This window comes from Salmo trutta, chromosome 23 (assembly GCF_901001165.1).
Source record: "Salmo trutta chromosome 23, fSalTru1.1, whole genome shotgun sequence".
Classification (NCBI taxonomy): Eukaryota; Metazoa; Chordata; class Actinopteri; order Salmoniformes; family Salmonidae; genus Salmo; species Salmo trutta.
Genome location: NC_042979.1, coordinates 41,774,229 through 41,790,134, shown reverse-complemented (window position 1 = coordinate 41,790,134; position 15,906 = coordinate 41,774,229). Strand labels below are relative to the sequence as shown.

Sequence of the window (15,906 nt, the reverse complement as noted above, 5' to 3'; positions counted from 1 at the left end):
ATGTAAGCCACCCAGATCCACAGTGAATGAATGAGTCCAGTCTGTTGGAGATGTGATTACTGATAGTACGGAAACGTGATCAAGTCACATAATGGGACTATAACCCCAAACACTGAATCTTAAATCGGGGCCCAGCAGAGCATGCTGGTGGTTGACGCTGTTGATTTAAGTAGTTCTCATGCTGTGATTTTAAATTGAAATGTTATCTGAAAAAAGTGAATTCCATTTAGGGATAGTGAAAAACATGCTTGGATAGTTTTCTGCAACCATTTGCATATTTTCTGTTGTACAGTATTTATTAAGGGTAATAAACTGTATCGCCACCGAGAGTTATAGTAGTCGTGAGCAGTGCTGCAAATCATCCTTTATAAAGCTGGTCCTTATCAATCATCTTAGCTTGCTTTATTACTTTAACCTCAGACACCACCATGACGGGCTATGAAATGGGAGAGGTGACACTGAGATGAGTAGGAACGTGCAGAAAATTCCTTTGTAAGGTTATAGTCATCATTTATTCAGAGTTCATCAACTGTATTAACATAAAGACAATGAGCTCCATATGCTCAGCCTCACAAGACCCCCTTCACAACACAAGACCCCCTTCACAACACAAGACCCCCTTCGCAACACAACGCCCCACAAGACCCCCTTCGCAACGCGACGCCCCACAAGACCCCCTTCGCAACGCGACGCCCCACAAGACCCCCTTCGCAACGCGACGCCCCACAAGACCCCCTTCGCAACGCGACGCCCCACAAGACCCCCTTCGCAACGCGACGCCCCACAAGACCCCCTTCGCAACGCGACGCCCCACAAGACCCCCTTCGCAACGCGACGCCCCACAAGACCCCCTTCGCAACGCGACGCCCCACAAGACCCCCTTCGCAACGCGACGCCCCACAAGACCCCCTTCGCAACGCGACGCCCCACAAGACCCCCTTCGCAACGCGACGCCCCACAAGACCCCCTTCGCAACGCGACGCCCCACAAGACCCCCTTCGCAACGCGACGCCCCACAAGACCCCCTTCGCAACGCGACGCCCCACAAGACCCCCTTCGCAACGCGACGCCCCACAAGACCCCCTTCGCAACGCGACGCCCCACAAGACCCCCTTCGCAACGCGACGCCCCACAAGACCCCCTTCGCAACGCGACGCCCCACAAGACCCCCTTCGCAACGCGACGCCCCACAAGACCCCCTTCGCAACGCGACGCCCCACAAGACCCCCTTCGCAACGCGACGCCCCACAAGACCCCCTTCGCAACGCGACGCCCCACAAGACCCCCTTCGCAACGCGACGCCCCACAAGACCCCCTTCGCAACGCGACGCCCCACAAGACCCCCTTCGCAACGCGACGCCCCACAAGACCCCCTTCAACGCGACGCCCCACAAGACCCCCTTCGCAACGCGACGCCCCACAAGACCCCCTTCGCGACGCCCCACAAGACCCCCTTCGCAACACAACAGAAAGCCTCCCACATGTAGCTGGCGGGGCATCAGAGTAGCGTGAGCAAAGCTCTCCAAGAAAAACATCTGAAGGTGTGCCTTTCTAAACACTGGGCCGAGAGCCAAATGCACACACTCTGGCTGAATAGATGTAAGTCTGTTTTGCTGCTGTATTCCTGTTTCAAAACGCATTAACACAAATGTCAATTGTTATGGCAAGTCTCAAACGGTTAATTGAAAAAGATAAACAATACAAAACACCCGTTAGGAAAATGTATTGATTAGAGGTTGTTGCCATTTCTCAACCTCTTTCCACTTATCTCAGGTTACTCAAAGGGTAAATCTACTGAAAAATCATTATCCACTATGATGCTCTGTCCTCATCTAGTCATAAAACCTTTTGATTTGATGGAATCATTACTTAACATAAAACTATTAAAACGGCATCGTAACAGTAAAAGCATGCCTCAATGATGCTGAGGGGACTGGCTATGAGCCTGTGACATTACCAGCTTTAATGATCTGCTATAGATTTCCACTGAAGGATCTTGGTTAGTACATGAATAGTAGAAATATTGGATGAAATGTAAATGGTAAAGAGAGAGAGAAATCAAGTTTCACTTTTTTGAATGAGCTTCCCCTTTAATGGCAATTTAAACCAATGATTAGTGTAGTTCTATCAGTTGGAAACAGTGTTGATGAGCTAATCATAGCTACTCTGACTATCCTTTTGTGTTTTACAGTCTCATGAGACTAATTTGCTGTGTCCCAATGTTGTAGGGTAATTCATTTTGCCTTGTTGGCCTGTCACACCCAGTTTTTTTCTGGTGGATATACGTGTGGTCTCGGGGTATGTTATGGAAGTGAGTCAGTACATATGGAGGACACAACAGTTGGTCATACTGACAAGCCTGCCTGTATTTAGTCATATGGCTACAATCTCATATCTTGCTGCTTTTTGTAAACACAGATCTAAAATGAATTCATTTTCATTTCTGCTCGGCTCAGGACTAATTTTGTGTTTCAGTTGCACATCTACACTCGGATGAGAAATCTTTGCTCTCGTCTTCATGAATGTGGGAATTTCATGTCTGAACAACCATTCTATGAGCAGACAGCACTCTGAATGTGTAGCTACTTTTCTCCAGTACTTTTCTTTGGTAAAATGTGAGATTAACTTCAGCCAAAACAATAGATGTAGCTGGCTACATGTCTTTCTATAATAAACAGAAGGTATGATGCCCATGCATTGTTTTTGCAACAAAAAAAAACATTGATTTTTCATTGTAAGCTAATTTATGTGTGTGGCTGCTAGCTAAATAGTGTTGCACTTCTGTTGTAATCTGCCGAATGTGTTGCACTAATGTATTTTCTGTGAATGAAAACTACAGTTGCATGTTCCTGGTCACGTTAATGAAGCCAAAAAAAAACATGCATTTCAGTATAAAACGCCGGTTCCGATTTCTTTTCAAATAATTTATGATGATTTCTGAAAGTTAATGCAGCCCCTAGATTGAACCACATTTTGACAATCCCAGTTTGATAAAACCAGAGAGGAAGAGGTGAAGCGAGAGGTTTCACTCTCGACATAATCTCTGCTTCCCGTCTTAAAGACTCCCATTGTTAGGGCGGAGACATGAGCATCTCATTATATACAGATCTCTAATAAAGCACAAAGTACCACACCGTGGGAAAGAGGCTGAGCAGCACTGGGGAGCAGCCTGAGTGCTGCAGGAGACACCAGGGGACATGGTTCAGCAACATTCTCCCCTGCATACTGTCAAGTAACAGATGGCCAAGATGATTACATCAGGCCACTGCTTCAGTGATCACGTGAAGCCGTGTTGATGACGACAGGCCACTACTTCAGTGATCACGTGAAGCCGTGTTGATGACGACAGGCCACTGCTTCAGTGATCACGTGAAGCCGTGTTGATGACGACAGGCCACTGCTTCAGTGATCACGTGAAGCCGTGTGACCACAATATGGTAAACACCAATATAAACACTTGCTATGTTTCTATACATATTTGGACAACATATTTCATAAGCAGTGAGGATTTGACACGTGGCTTATATAAAGATGAATTTGTTCAGATCGTCAAAACACAAGATAACTTGTCTGTGGATTCCATTGTTTAGTTAAGGAATTGGCCAAGAGTTAATTATCTAACCAATGAGCCCATTCTCAGCGGTGAACATTTACTGCCATTTTTTATTTTAGTCCAACAAATTTCCACTGAACATGGCACATACCCAAAATTGTCATTCATCTCTGGTGTGAGATGGTCCCAAATGAAATGTTTTTGACATTTTCACCGACAGACTCAATCCAACGCCAATGCAACTACATTACACCTCTGAATTTTGTTAAATCAGTGCTTTTGGGTCCATATTTGTGCAAGATTAAGCTGATGGCAAGTCTAAGAGCTGTCATGTTTATTCATAGAAAAACACATGTTCACTGTCCAGAAAATTAAGATTCTCATTTGCAAAACTTAACAGCTCACTGAAATGCCAATTTGATCAAGCCTTTTTAAACTCCAGTATGTCATGATTGTTAGACTTGTTTGTGTTTTATACTCATCCCGCTGACTTGTTTTAGGTTCATTTGAGTGACTGTTGCGGGGGAAGGGGGCTGTGCTATATTAGGCATGATGGACATTGTGGTTCATAGTGTGAATTTATTTAGCCAGCCCCTCATTTACATCTTGGCTTGTTGGAATAATTGGAACCAGCTGTGTAATCCCAAGCATGAATAATTTATTTGCATTTAATCGCACTTTGAATTCGGTAATTGCTCTGGATTACTGATTTTGCTCGAATTACGCATTGAATTAATCAGAAGTGGTGTGAAAACAGTGCTGTTTGCTTATTGGGCTAATCAGTCCATTAGGCATCAGGTGTCTACCACAAGCCAGAGGGTTCTGCTCAGTGTTTTAACGTGGCAGGTTCGGTGAACTGTGGCCAATTTTTATTTCAACTATATACATTTTCCTTAGTTTTGGAAAGGGAGGAGGTTTGTCCTTTTCCTCCCTCTGTCCCTCCCTCTTCCTCTCTGTGTGTAACGCACAGACGCTGACGTGAGAATCTCACTGGAACTATCGCTCTGAATCCGAACACTAGTGGAGCGATGCTGGAGAAGGCAGCACTGCTGGTGCTTTGAGAGAGTGTGGACGTGTTCTATGATCATTCCTGCTCTGTGTCTCTCTTGTTGCCTCGGCTTCAGTGAAACACGCTACCCCCCACTACCCGCTACAGGGGCTGGAACAGCGCAGGGGCTCTGGGACAGCTGTGCGTCTAGGAGCTTCTCCAGGTCTCTATCGCTACTGCTTGGTCTCGTGTCTGTTTTGGAGCTGCCTTTTTGATTTTTGGGGGGAAATGATCGGAGTAAACAGTGTCCAGGGGACAGGCAGCCATCGGCGGCCCGGCAGCAGCTCGGTCAAATATGGCAGGGAGGAGTCGATGCGTCGGGCCCCGCAGCACCGCTCAAAGTCACTCAAAACGTCCCACTCCACCGAATTTGCATCTGAAAAACATAAGAAGGACAAACTAGAGAAGGACAAACAGAAGGTAAAAAGCATTACACTGCTTGATTGTAAATCCAGTTTTGGAGATTCAATTAGGATGAGACGGAGAACAAGCATTATTGATTCTGAAGTCAAAGGCACGTTTTTTTTCTCGCACGGCATTTACAACTGACTGGAATAGTTTGAATATATCCAGGCAGCTGGTTTTGAGTTGCATGGTTTGTGCATTGGAGCTTTTCTCCTTAACTCGACATCTGTTTAAATCAATAGTCTTTTTTTGTATTACTGTGGGTGAGGACAGAGCTTTCCAGTAAGTAACCACTTGTTAGACCAGGGACTCTGTCTAGACGTGTTAGTGTTGAGCCTGCAGTGTTACTGGTCTTAGGGGACATGCCAGGGATCAAATGGCTGCATTTCCCTCCTGGTTAAATGCTCCTTTTTGTATTTCCACTGAATATTATTTGACCGATTTGGGCGCGGCATGGGGCTTTTCAAAGTGATGGATGCTTTATGCCTCCCTTTTCTCTTCTCCTGCTTGGTTACTGACCGGAAGGAAGCGTCCGTGTTGTTGGCCCGCTGCGAGTCCAGTGCTTTTGTTTTCTTCTCCCCTCATAAACATAACGTTGTCACCTTTCCCTCAGCTGTCAATAGATCTGTAATGCACTGGATATGATTACCAGCCACCCTGAGATGAACACTGCTAGTTGTGCATGTTAACATGTAGGCTACCACTATATGCCTCGCTTTATTTAGCCTTATGGTCTTAATGTTTTTAGAGGTGTGTGTGTGTGTGTGTGTGTGCGCGCGCCGACGCAAAAGGCTTTAGATGTGATGGAAGCTGTCAAGATGTCCATACATGGTTTTGAACCATCATACACAAGCTCAAACAATTTTTTAAAATAATGTATACTAATAGATATGATTTTCTTCACAGGCCTTGCACAACTCAATCAAAAACGACAAGCTGGAATGGGCCATGTAAGTAAGATTCTATTTTGAATTCTAAACATAAGCATTCATGGGCCAATAGGAGAGCATGTTGATACTGTATATGAATAAAATGTTTATATAGCTAGACCTACCCTGGCGTCTTCCACTCCCTACTACTCTACCTACTAGAACGAACGAGGTGACGTCTCAGCATTTACACTGCCCCAGTGTACCATGATCCCATTAATAAACTCTCTTTCAGATGGCCTAATTTAATTACATTGGGCACATATTATTTGTGTTGCAGGCCTCGTGAAAATAAATTGGATCCAATGGGCGCCACAGTCAATTATCTAGTTGGTGGCAGATGAATTGCGCAAATGTACTCCACTGAAAATATGAACTGGTTAAACGATGCAGAGAAATACCGTGTCAATTATGTGTTGCGTAAGTCGAGTTCTCCAGGGAGCAAGTTATTGACAATGGAGTGTTCAGTCGATAAGAAATCATGTTTTTATTTTCATTGTTTGTAGACATTTAAGACGTTTACAACAATGCGCATCAAGTTATACAGGATGACATTGAATTTATAATTTGGGACTCATCTAAAATGACTCATATTGCATCTTATTTTTTACAATTATTTTCGTAAGACTAAAGAGACCTGTAGGACTATGTGAATATGTATACGTTTGTATATCATCCCATGCTAAATGATAGGACAGGTGACAGCTGAGCAGTGTACTGTAATTAGCATTAGAAAAACATGACAATCTGTCTCCCTGATAAAAGTAATCAGGAAAGAACCTGGCCTATTGTGCCAGTGGTAATCTACAAAGGCCTCGCTACAACAGGCCAGTGGTGATCTGAAAGGTCTCGGTCACTGGAGATGCAACAGACCAGTGTTGATCTGAAAGGCCTTCGTCACTGCTTGGGACCAGAGTTGTTAGCATTTAGTTAAAATTCGCGCTTCTCACACAATGTTTCAAACCTCCGTGACCCTGCTGCTTTAATCAATCTCTAAGGTTTGCAGACAAATACTGCACTGTATTAACTCAGAGCCAGACATGGACTGATTCAAAGCAAATGTTCTTAATTAATTCTAGATATTTCTAAAATGGAATATTAATTTTGACCAAGCGGATGGAAAGCGAATATACATGGAAGGTGTATCACAATTGCAAAATGTAAACACAATTCCATACACCTTTGTCATTTTTGGAAATCTGTTTGACATGACTGTGTTATGGTAGCTAGCAAAAGAGTCTAGTAGCGTTTGCTAACTAACTGTAAACTACCTTAGCTAGCTAATGATCTTGGCTAACAGGGTTGAGACAATGAACTTATTTACCGCTCTTTGCAAGCAAATAAAGGCTGTCTGCAGTTTTGTTTACATTCTTGCAGTTTGTCATCTCCACTTTCCAAGAATATTAGCCTTCAATGTTATTTGAGGTGAAGGATCATTTTTGACATTAAGGGTCCCTAGCCGGAAGATTTTAACCACAGTAGTAAGAGATGTTTAACTTGTCATTGAAAACGTAGCATAGACCGACCCAAAGGATACATTAACATGAAATGGATTGCACTTGGTACATAAATGGTTATTGTAGCACTCGTTAAAGTTGAATGTGTTGTGAGATGGAGGAGCCTTCACTATCCCCTCGCCAAAAATGGCTGCCATGAATGAAAAATATTCCTCTGTTGTCACAGCAACAGTTTTTCTGTTGCGTCACATTAATGTACATACAAAGGCATATAGACAAATTTAGATATTCAGCATGTTACACCAGGTGAATCCTGTTCTTGGACTAAAAAGCATGCTCAATGGAGAAACTAATTTAAAAGTGCTTGATTCCAACAGTAGGCTTAATCTAGGTCTGGCAATCATCCCTGTCAGGGCATGACCAGTGTAACTAAGCAAGTAGTACGTTTTACAAATCCATGTATGAGAGAAGATTGCTTGCTCAAAACCATACCAAAATAATTATATTAGGACTCTTGTAGAAAATGTCTCTTCAATCAAATCAGACCGGTCTTTCTTGAAGAGCCTGCAGCTACTAAGACCATGGGGACCTTCATGTTGATTAGGAATTTAGTTCACATTTTATTTAGAATAAAATCATTGAAGGCAGTCCCTCATTGTTTTGATTATGTATTTTGAATAATGTTTTATATGTCCTGGTATTAAAATAGGCCACCGATCAAATTCGTGGCCTTGTCTTCAAAGCTGTTATGTCAATATTTAGTTCTAGTTTGTTGCGAGTATCAACTATGCCTACTTTAAACACAAATGTATACTACACAGCAGTGATGATCAAAAAGTGAGCTGCCAATCATACGAGTCGTTTCTCAAACCTGTTAACAGTGTAAAAGAAGCCCGGACGATCCACAGAATGCGTTTAGTGGTGTTTTAGGTAATGGCCCCACTGCAGCATTTCTGACCTGAGCACAGCCCCACAAAGCTTGGCTGCGCTCCTGATCCACAGCTGCTCGCCTTTTAATAAGAACATATTCCTTGTGAGCGCTGTGGGCCTGCTGGAATAGGCAGGAAATAGGTTCACTAAAATAGATTTAGTAGGAGTCTTATGGCTTTTTGGGGAGTTGTTTTTGTCAATATTCAGAAGTATTCATAGTTTCACTGTTTCACTACGTTTTGGGAGTTCATGGCTCAATTGCAGTGTTGGAACCCAGATCGTATGTCTTTTGAGCATCGCATTTAAACGAAATGGACATGGCAACTCCAGAGTGTGGCTGTCAGATAATGAGACAAGGGAAAGTGCATGAGGAAATGTATAGCTTTTCTATAATTTACTAGTGCATCTTAAAGATTGTGCGGTCATACCATAACTCTGTCTCAAGAGACTCCCTGGTGTTGAACTACTTTGCAGAAGATGCAGGGGAAACAGGTGCTAAAACTAAGTTCAGTCCAATTACAGCAATTTATTACCCATATCCCTTTGTTGTTGGGTCAAATAACTCATATCTGTTAACGTTGCTTAATTGCTGCCAACTCTGAAACCTCAAGGCGAGTGTGTGATGAGGAGAAGATGTATTACTGAATATGGGACATTATGATTACACTGTAGCTCACTTTGAAGTGCTCCAAAAAAAACAGGTTGTAATGATGCCATTATGATGCATTTTATGTCATGGTCAGGTTCTATACTGGTTGTATTGAAGCATTTTGTCATGGTCAGGTTCTACACTGGCTGCATAGAAGCATTTTATGATGTCATGGTCGGGTTCTAATCTGGCTGCATAGAAGCATTTTATGATGTCATGGTCGGGTTCTAATCTGGCTGCATTGAAGCATTTTATGATGTCATGGTCGGGTTCTAATCTGGCTGCATAGAAGCATTGTATGATGTCAGTCTTGTCATACAGGCCAGTAATGTAGAGTGAATGCGATGTTGATCCATGCATAGTTTTCTCACCGCTCAGCCAATGAACTCGGTTGCTGTTTTAAAAGCACCTTTAGCCTCAGTGATATCCCTGAACAGGTTTTATTCATTACAACCCGAGTTGCGCAGCGGTCTAAAGCACTGTATCTCAGTGCTATAGGCGTCACTACAGACCCTGGTTCGATCCCGGGCTGTGTCACAAACGGCTGTGATCAGGAGTCCCATATGGCGGTGCACAATTGGCCCAGCGTCGTCCGGACTAGGTCAGGGTTTGACCGGGGTAGGCCGTCATTGTAAATAAGAATTTGTTAAATAAAGATTAAATCTAAAAATAAACATTCCACAACTCAGTTAGGATGGTCGACAGATCTGCCTGGGTGATATGATACTTCATCCACAGATGTAATTACCATACGTGACCGTACTCAAAGGGATATTTATGTCTTGGAATTATTTCATAACCTTCCTCTGATCTTTGACTGTTGAATGTGACATTTGTGCAAGGGTGTTCTGTAGACCTTGACTAGGCAGGCACTGTAACTAGCTCTTTAAATGTCTGGGTGGAATACTGCATTAATCCTTTTTCATTTTGTTCACTGAGAACTGTGTTTGACTTTCAAAATCACCAACAGTTCCATAAGCAAGACCATATTTAGACTTCCATGTTCGTGAATAGAAACTGACACTCTCAAAGATCAAACTCATTGGTGTAATGGCATTGTGTCCTGTGTGTGGTGCTGTACTACCCAGTGATTGTGTGTGTGCCATGGTGTGCCATGACACGGAGGTTCCAGAATTGATTGTGATGAAGGCGGACAGGGTGCTGTTAGTAGAGCCGTCTGACTGCACAAACACCCCCACTGTGAGTCCCCTAGTGAAAGCATAGCACGCCAACAAAGCACCAAACAACATTCTAAGTGGTCAATAGTACATCATTTACTACTACAGCGGAGTGGTTCAGTAGGATATACTACGACAGCGGAGTGGTTCAGTAGGATGTACTACGACAGCGGCGTGGTTCAGTAGGATGTACTACGACAGCGGCGTGGTTCAGTAGGATGTACTACGACAGCGGCGTGGTTCAGTAGGATGTACTACGACAGCGGCGTGGTTCAGTAGGATGTATTACGACAGCGGAGTGGTTCAGTAGGATGTACTACGACAGCGGAGTGGTTCAGTAGGATATACTACGACAGCGGAGTGGTTCAGTAGGATGTACTACGACAGCGGCGTGGTTCAGTAGGATGTACTACGACAGCGGCGTGGTTCAGTAGGATGTACTACGACAGCGGAGTGGTTCAGTAGGATGTACTACGACAGCGGCGTGGTTCAGTAGGATGTACTACGACAGCGGCGTGGTTCAGTAGGATGTACTACGACAGCGGCGTGGTTCAGTAGGATGTACTACGACAGCGGCGTGGTTCAGTAGGATGTACTACGACAGCGGCGTGGTTCAGTAGGATGTACTACGACAGCGGCGTGGTTCAGTAGGATGTACTACGACAGCGGCGTGGTTCAGTAGGATGTACTACGACAGCGGCGTGGTTCAGTAGGATGTACTACGACAGCGGCGTGGTTCAGTAGGATGTACTACGACAGCGGCGTGGTTCAGTAGGATGTACTACGACAGCGGCGTGGTTCAGTAGGATGTACTACGACAGCGGCGTGGTTCAGTAGGATGTACTACGACAGCGGCGTGGTTCAGTAGGATGTACTACGACAGCGGCGTGGTTCAGTAGGATGTACTACGACAGCGGCGTGGTTCAGTAGGATGTACTACGACAGCGGCGTGGTTCAGTAGGATGTACTATGACAGCGGCGTGGTTCAGTAGGATGTACTACGACAGCGGCGTGGTTCAGTAGGATGTACTACGACAGCGGCGTGGTTCAGTAGGATGTACTACGACAGCGGCGTGGTTCAGTAGGATGTACTACGACAGCGGCGTGGTTCAGTAGGATGTACTACGACAGCGGCGTGGTTCAGTAGGATGTACTACGACAGCGGCGTGGTTCAGTAGGATGTACTACGACAGCGGCGTGGTTCAGTAGGATGTACTACGACAGCGGCGTGGTTCAGTAGGATGTACTACGACAGCGGCGTGGTTCAGTAGGATGTACTACGACAGCGGCGTGGTTCAGTAGGATGTACTACGACAGCGGCGTGGTTCAGTAGGATGTACTACGACAGCGGCGTGGTTCAGTAGGATGTACTACGACAGCGGCGTGGTTCAGTAGGATGTACTATGACAGCGGCGTGGTTCAGTAGGATGTACTACGACAGCGGCGTGGTTCAGTAGGATGTACTACGACAGCGGCGTGGTTCAGTAGGATGTACTACGACAGCGGCGTGGTTCAGTAGGATGTACTACGACAGCGGCGTGGTTCAGTAGAATATACTACGACAGCGGCGTGGTTCAGTAGAATATACTACGACAGCGGAGTGGTTCAGTAGGATGTACTATGACAGCGGCGTGGTTCAGTAGAATATACTACGACAGCGGAGTGGTTCAGTAGGATGTCCCAGGGTTTCCCAAACTTTTTCCTGCATGTTTTGGGTTTTGCCCTAGCACTACGTATCTGATTTAAATAATCAAAACTTGATGCGCTGGGGGGGGGGGGGACTGGTCTGAGTTTGGGAAACCCTAGGATATACTACCAGTCAGTCATGGTAAAAGTCAAAATGGCAATTGGATGCAGTATGTGAAAGCTAAGTGTTAAGTTCCATGATGATCAACAGCTTGAGAAACTAGCTTTTGAACTGTTTTGAATCGGCATCAATGGAAACGACGAGAAAGCTCCAAAAGCACAGCCTCTGTTCCACTAGAAAATAACCCAAATTATGGGAAGCGAAAAAAGCCAAATTGCCTCTATCCATTCAGGGAGTATGATCAAAGTTAGCATGCCTCTTACCTAGCCAACATCCGTAACACAGAATCCTTTTTGTGGGTTTTATTTCCAGAGATGGAGATGAGCTGAAGAAGTCTCTGTCTGAGCTGGCAGACAACAAGGACAATAAAAGTATCACACGGATCAGCAGGGGCAGTAACCCCTTCCTGGACATTGCCCACGACCCCAACGCCGCAGTCTACAAAACAGGCTTCCTGGCCCGCAAAATCCACGCCGACATGGACGGCAAGAAAAGTAAGTGATCAATGAGTCTTAGACCGATTTTTCTCAGTGTTCTTTTGAAGTATGCCTTCAGATGAACCCAAGCCGGACCATTTTAAATGTCCCCTACATACAGTATGTAACACGGTATTTAAAATGGCGCTGTGCTCAGCATGTATTTCATATGCCCACTCAGGTTATTATTAGCATTCTGTGGGTTCCTAACTAGCCTCAGTCAGAGAAACATATTTTTCAAATTTATACCATTCTAATGAGGGATGGGATTCTGGGGCTTTTTGAAATGCTGATTTGCTGCAGCCTCTCGGTTCAAAGACTAAGCGTTGTGACAAAACCTCTGCTCTCTAGGATCCCCCTAATGGCCGATTTCCCTGTCTGAAGCTCCAGATTCCACCTCCACCTTCAGATTGTGATGTGTGTCTGGAAACAGAGGAGACAAATAGGTCATTAATATAATTGCTGCGTAATGTGAAACCCCTAACGGGGTTTAGATGCAGAGTCTGCCGGCTAACCCGACGAGAATGGATGGTGTTGGTGTTTCACATCCATTTATCTCTGGGCTCTAATGACTTTACCTGCTGACTTATTAGCACTGCGCTTTATGCCTGCAGAAAACCATCCAGATTACAGTCAATATCTGCTGCACAGGGTAACCTGGCGTTTTTATACAAGAGTTTAATTTACTTCCAAGATACCACGATGACTTTCCAACTGATAGTAAATATATTGAAATATATGGCATGAAACGAGAGGTCACCGCTTAAGAAAGTGTTAGAAGCTGCTTGATTAATGTCTTTGATAAATGTTTAGTATTCTGTATCAGGTCCTGTCGTCGAGGTTTATGTACACCATGCAGATTTTTTACAACAGCCTCTTTAAATTCTGGACACAGCTCGTGGGAGATAAGTCACCCAAAATGAAGCCCTCTCAAGTATCAGTCTCTATGGTCAACGTAAATAACTATAGTGATGCCTTTCAGAGCAGGCCGGTTTCAGGTACATTAATCCAAGCCAGGAACATTCCAAACAGTCTAAGACCATTCCTCCAATATTTTCCATACCCCTGGACGGTTATTAACTTTCTATTCCATTCCATGCTGGGACCACAATGGAGTTTAAAAGCAGCTCTGGTTACGAGTGTCAACTCATTTCTGATCCCTGCTAATCACATGATGCCCTGTAAGAATGCACGTCGTTGTCCCACAGGGCTGCTGTAGTCCAGACGCTACATTATGACCAGCTAGAGACGAGATTCTCCCAACTTTGGACTCTAGGTCTGCTTCCCAAATGGCACCCTACTCCCTATATAGTGCACTCTATGGGCCACGGTCAACAGTTAAAGGAATGGGGTGTAATTTAGGATGCAGCCCTAGGCACTGCTCGGTATGAATGCCATGTCCCACACGAGAGTGGCACGGCTGAAAATACACTTTTTTCTTGTGCCACTTTTTTTTCTTCTTCTAACTGAATGATTTAGATAACTTTTGAGTCACGCTAAATTGTTCATAATCTGATTTGGTTTTTGTTTTGATCAGTTGTTGAAGTCAAAATCATGAAAGAAGGATTTTAAAGTAATGGTGCAGACCTGAAATGAATTCCATAACTGGGCTTGATTCCATTCCGATTCCTCACAGGAATTTCTCTACATGAATTCCTTATTTGACTGGAATTAAATGATTGTCCCCAACACTGAAACAGATCGTATCAGTGATTAACACAACAGATTAGAGATGAAATTGCAATTGAACATTACTTGTGCTCCTACACAAATAATACTGTACCTAATAATCATAATTCTCTTTTAAAATGATATGTTGCTCACTAAAATGTCCCCCTTCATTTTCCAGCACCAAGAGGAAAGCGAGGCTGGAAAACATTCTATGCTGTTCTCAAAGGAATGATCCTCTACCTGCAGAAGGTAATACAATGCTATGTATACCACCTTGAATTAAGCTTTCTGTAACATTTGTGGTCGTTGCTCAGGTTAACATGCCATTGATGACACTGAGTTGACTATGTCCATTCTATTTGTCCATTCATGGGACGGCAGGTAGCCTAGCGGTTAGGAGCGTTGTGCCAGTAACCGAAACGTTGCTGGTTCGAATACCCCCCCAGCGGACTAGGTGAAAAATCTGTGTATCTGCCCTTGAGCAAGGCACTTAACCCTAATTGCTCCTGTAAGTTGCTCTGTAAATGTAAAAAGCATTAAATGTTGCTAATCATTTTATTAACAACATATGTTCCACACAGTGCACATAGTTCCATATTACTACCCATATGTTTCCAACTAGGGATGTTAATAGTAAACTGTTAATCGGTTAGCCGCCGAAAATACACTTGACCGGTCATGCATATCGGTCTAAAGGTTAATTTGCATAATTTAGTTGAATTAAATTGGCGGGTGGGTATTTTCGTTAATAGTAAGCCCGGTCATTGTGCAGCAAACAACAATTGTTAATGCGATGGTGTGTTAAACTGTTGATTACCACGATTTAAAAAGAGCTATTTTTATTTCTCAATCTCAACTCGTGATTAAAGTACGCCTCTCATTCGCCATTCGAGTGCATAGGCTGTAGTCAACAGAAGGCGCGCAATTATTTTCTAAAGACTTCCTCGTGCCGTTAACCAGCATTTCTCTCCTGTTCTATTCGCTTTCATATCACCTTTCTTCCGTTGTCCAGAAGCCAAAGGCACAATCCTAGTCATATTAGTAAACCATCCTTGTTGCTATTAGATTCCCCCTCTAAGTTTCTAAGGGATATTTTCATCTCTGTCACACATGGAACCTCTCGCATTAGGTGAACTGTTAAGAACAGTTCTCCTGCTAATTGCATTTTGGCAAATGTCGTTTTATTAGTTGCTTCATTACAGCCGATGCATGTTCAATAATAACATTCTAGCCTTTTGACTGGAAGACGATAGGCTTGCTATTGTTGCACGTTTCCATTAAGCTGTGTTAATGACAAATGGCTCTTTGTATGCAGGCATCATATTTTCTGTTGGTCGTGTTACTGTTCGTTGACCGGTTATTGAGGGTCTGTTAGTCGGCAGCGAAATTTCCTGAAATTTGTATCCCTTTTTCCAACCTTATCAAACCCCTGATCCTAGGCCAGCTCTTACTGTCTGTACTGCCAGATAGGCACAGAGTCAACCCACATTGGTCCTCTCTCTGGGCCAGGATCAGTGCAGAGCAGATATCATGTCCAATGCTGCAGCTAAGCTGCTTGTGAGGACACAGTCATGTTCAGTAGGGAGAAAATGTTTTGAAGGACTTTAACGACCTGAAATTGAGAACACAGTTAAGAATACAGATTTTTGTCTACTGTTGCAAAACCTTCTGGTATGGTACAGTGACCCTTCGGCACACAACCCAAATGGCAATGCCAAGGCAAAAAAAAGGCGCTTGTATTATTTTGTTGTTCTCTGGCAGTCAAACACCCCACCCCTGTTAGACACCCCATCTCTGTCTGTC

General features: G+C 44.1%; 1 protein-coding gene across 6 annotated transcripts in view; it reads left to right on the top strand.

The window, feature by feature from the left end:
- Positions 1 to 15,906, top strand: part of psd3l (pleckstrin and Sec7 domain containing 3, like) — a 151,476-nt gene that overhangs the window by 111,364 nt on the left and 24,206 nt on the right. For all 6 annotated transcript variants that reach the window (XM_029710365.1, XM_029710364.1, XM_029710366.1 and 3 more), the window contains 3 exons: positions 5,913 to 5,956; positions 12,269 to 12,450; positions 14,282 to 14,352. In XM_029710365.1, the coding sequence (XP_029566225.1) occupies positions 5,913 to 5,956; positions 12,269 to 12,450; positions 14,282 to 14,352 (297 nt within the window). The remainder of the gene's footprint in view (positions 1 to 5,912; positions 5,957 to 12,268; positions 12,451 to 14,281; positions 14,353 to 15,906) is intronic.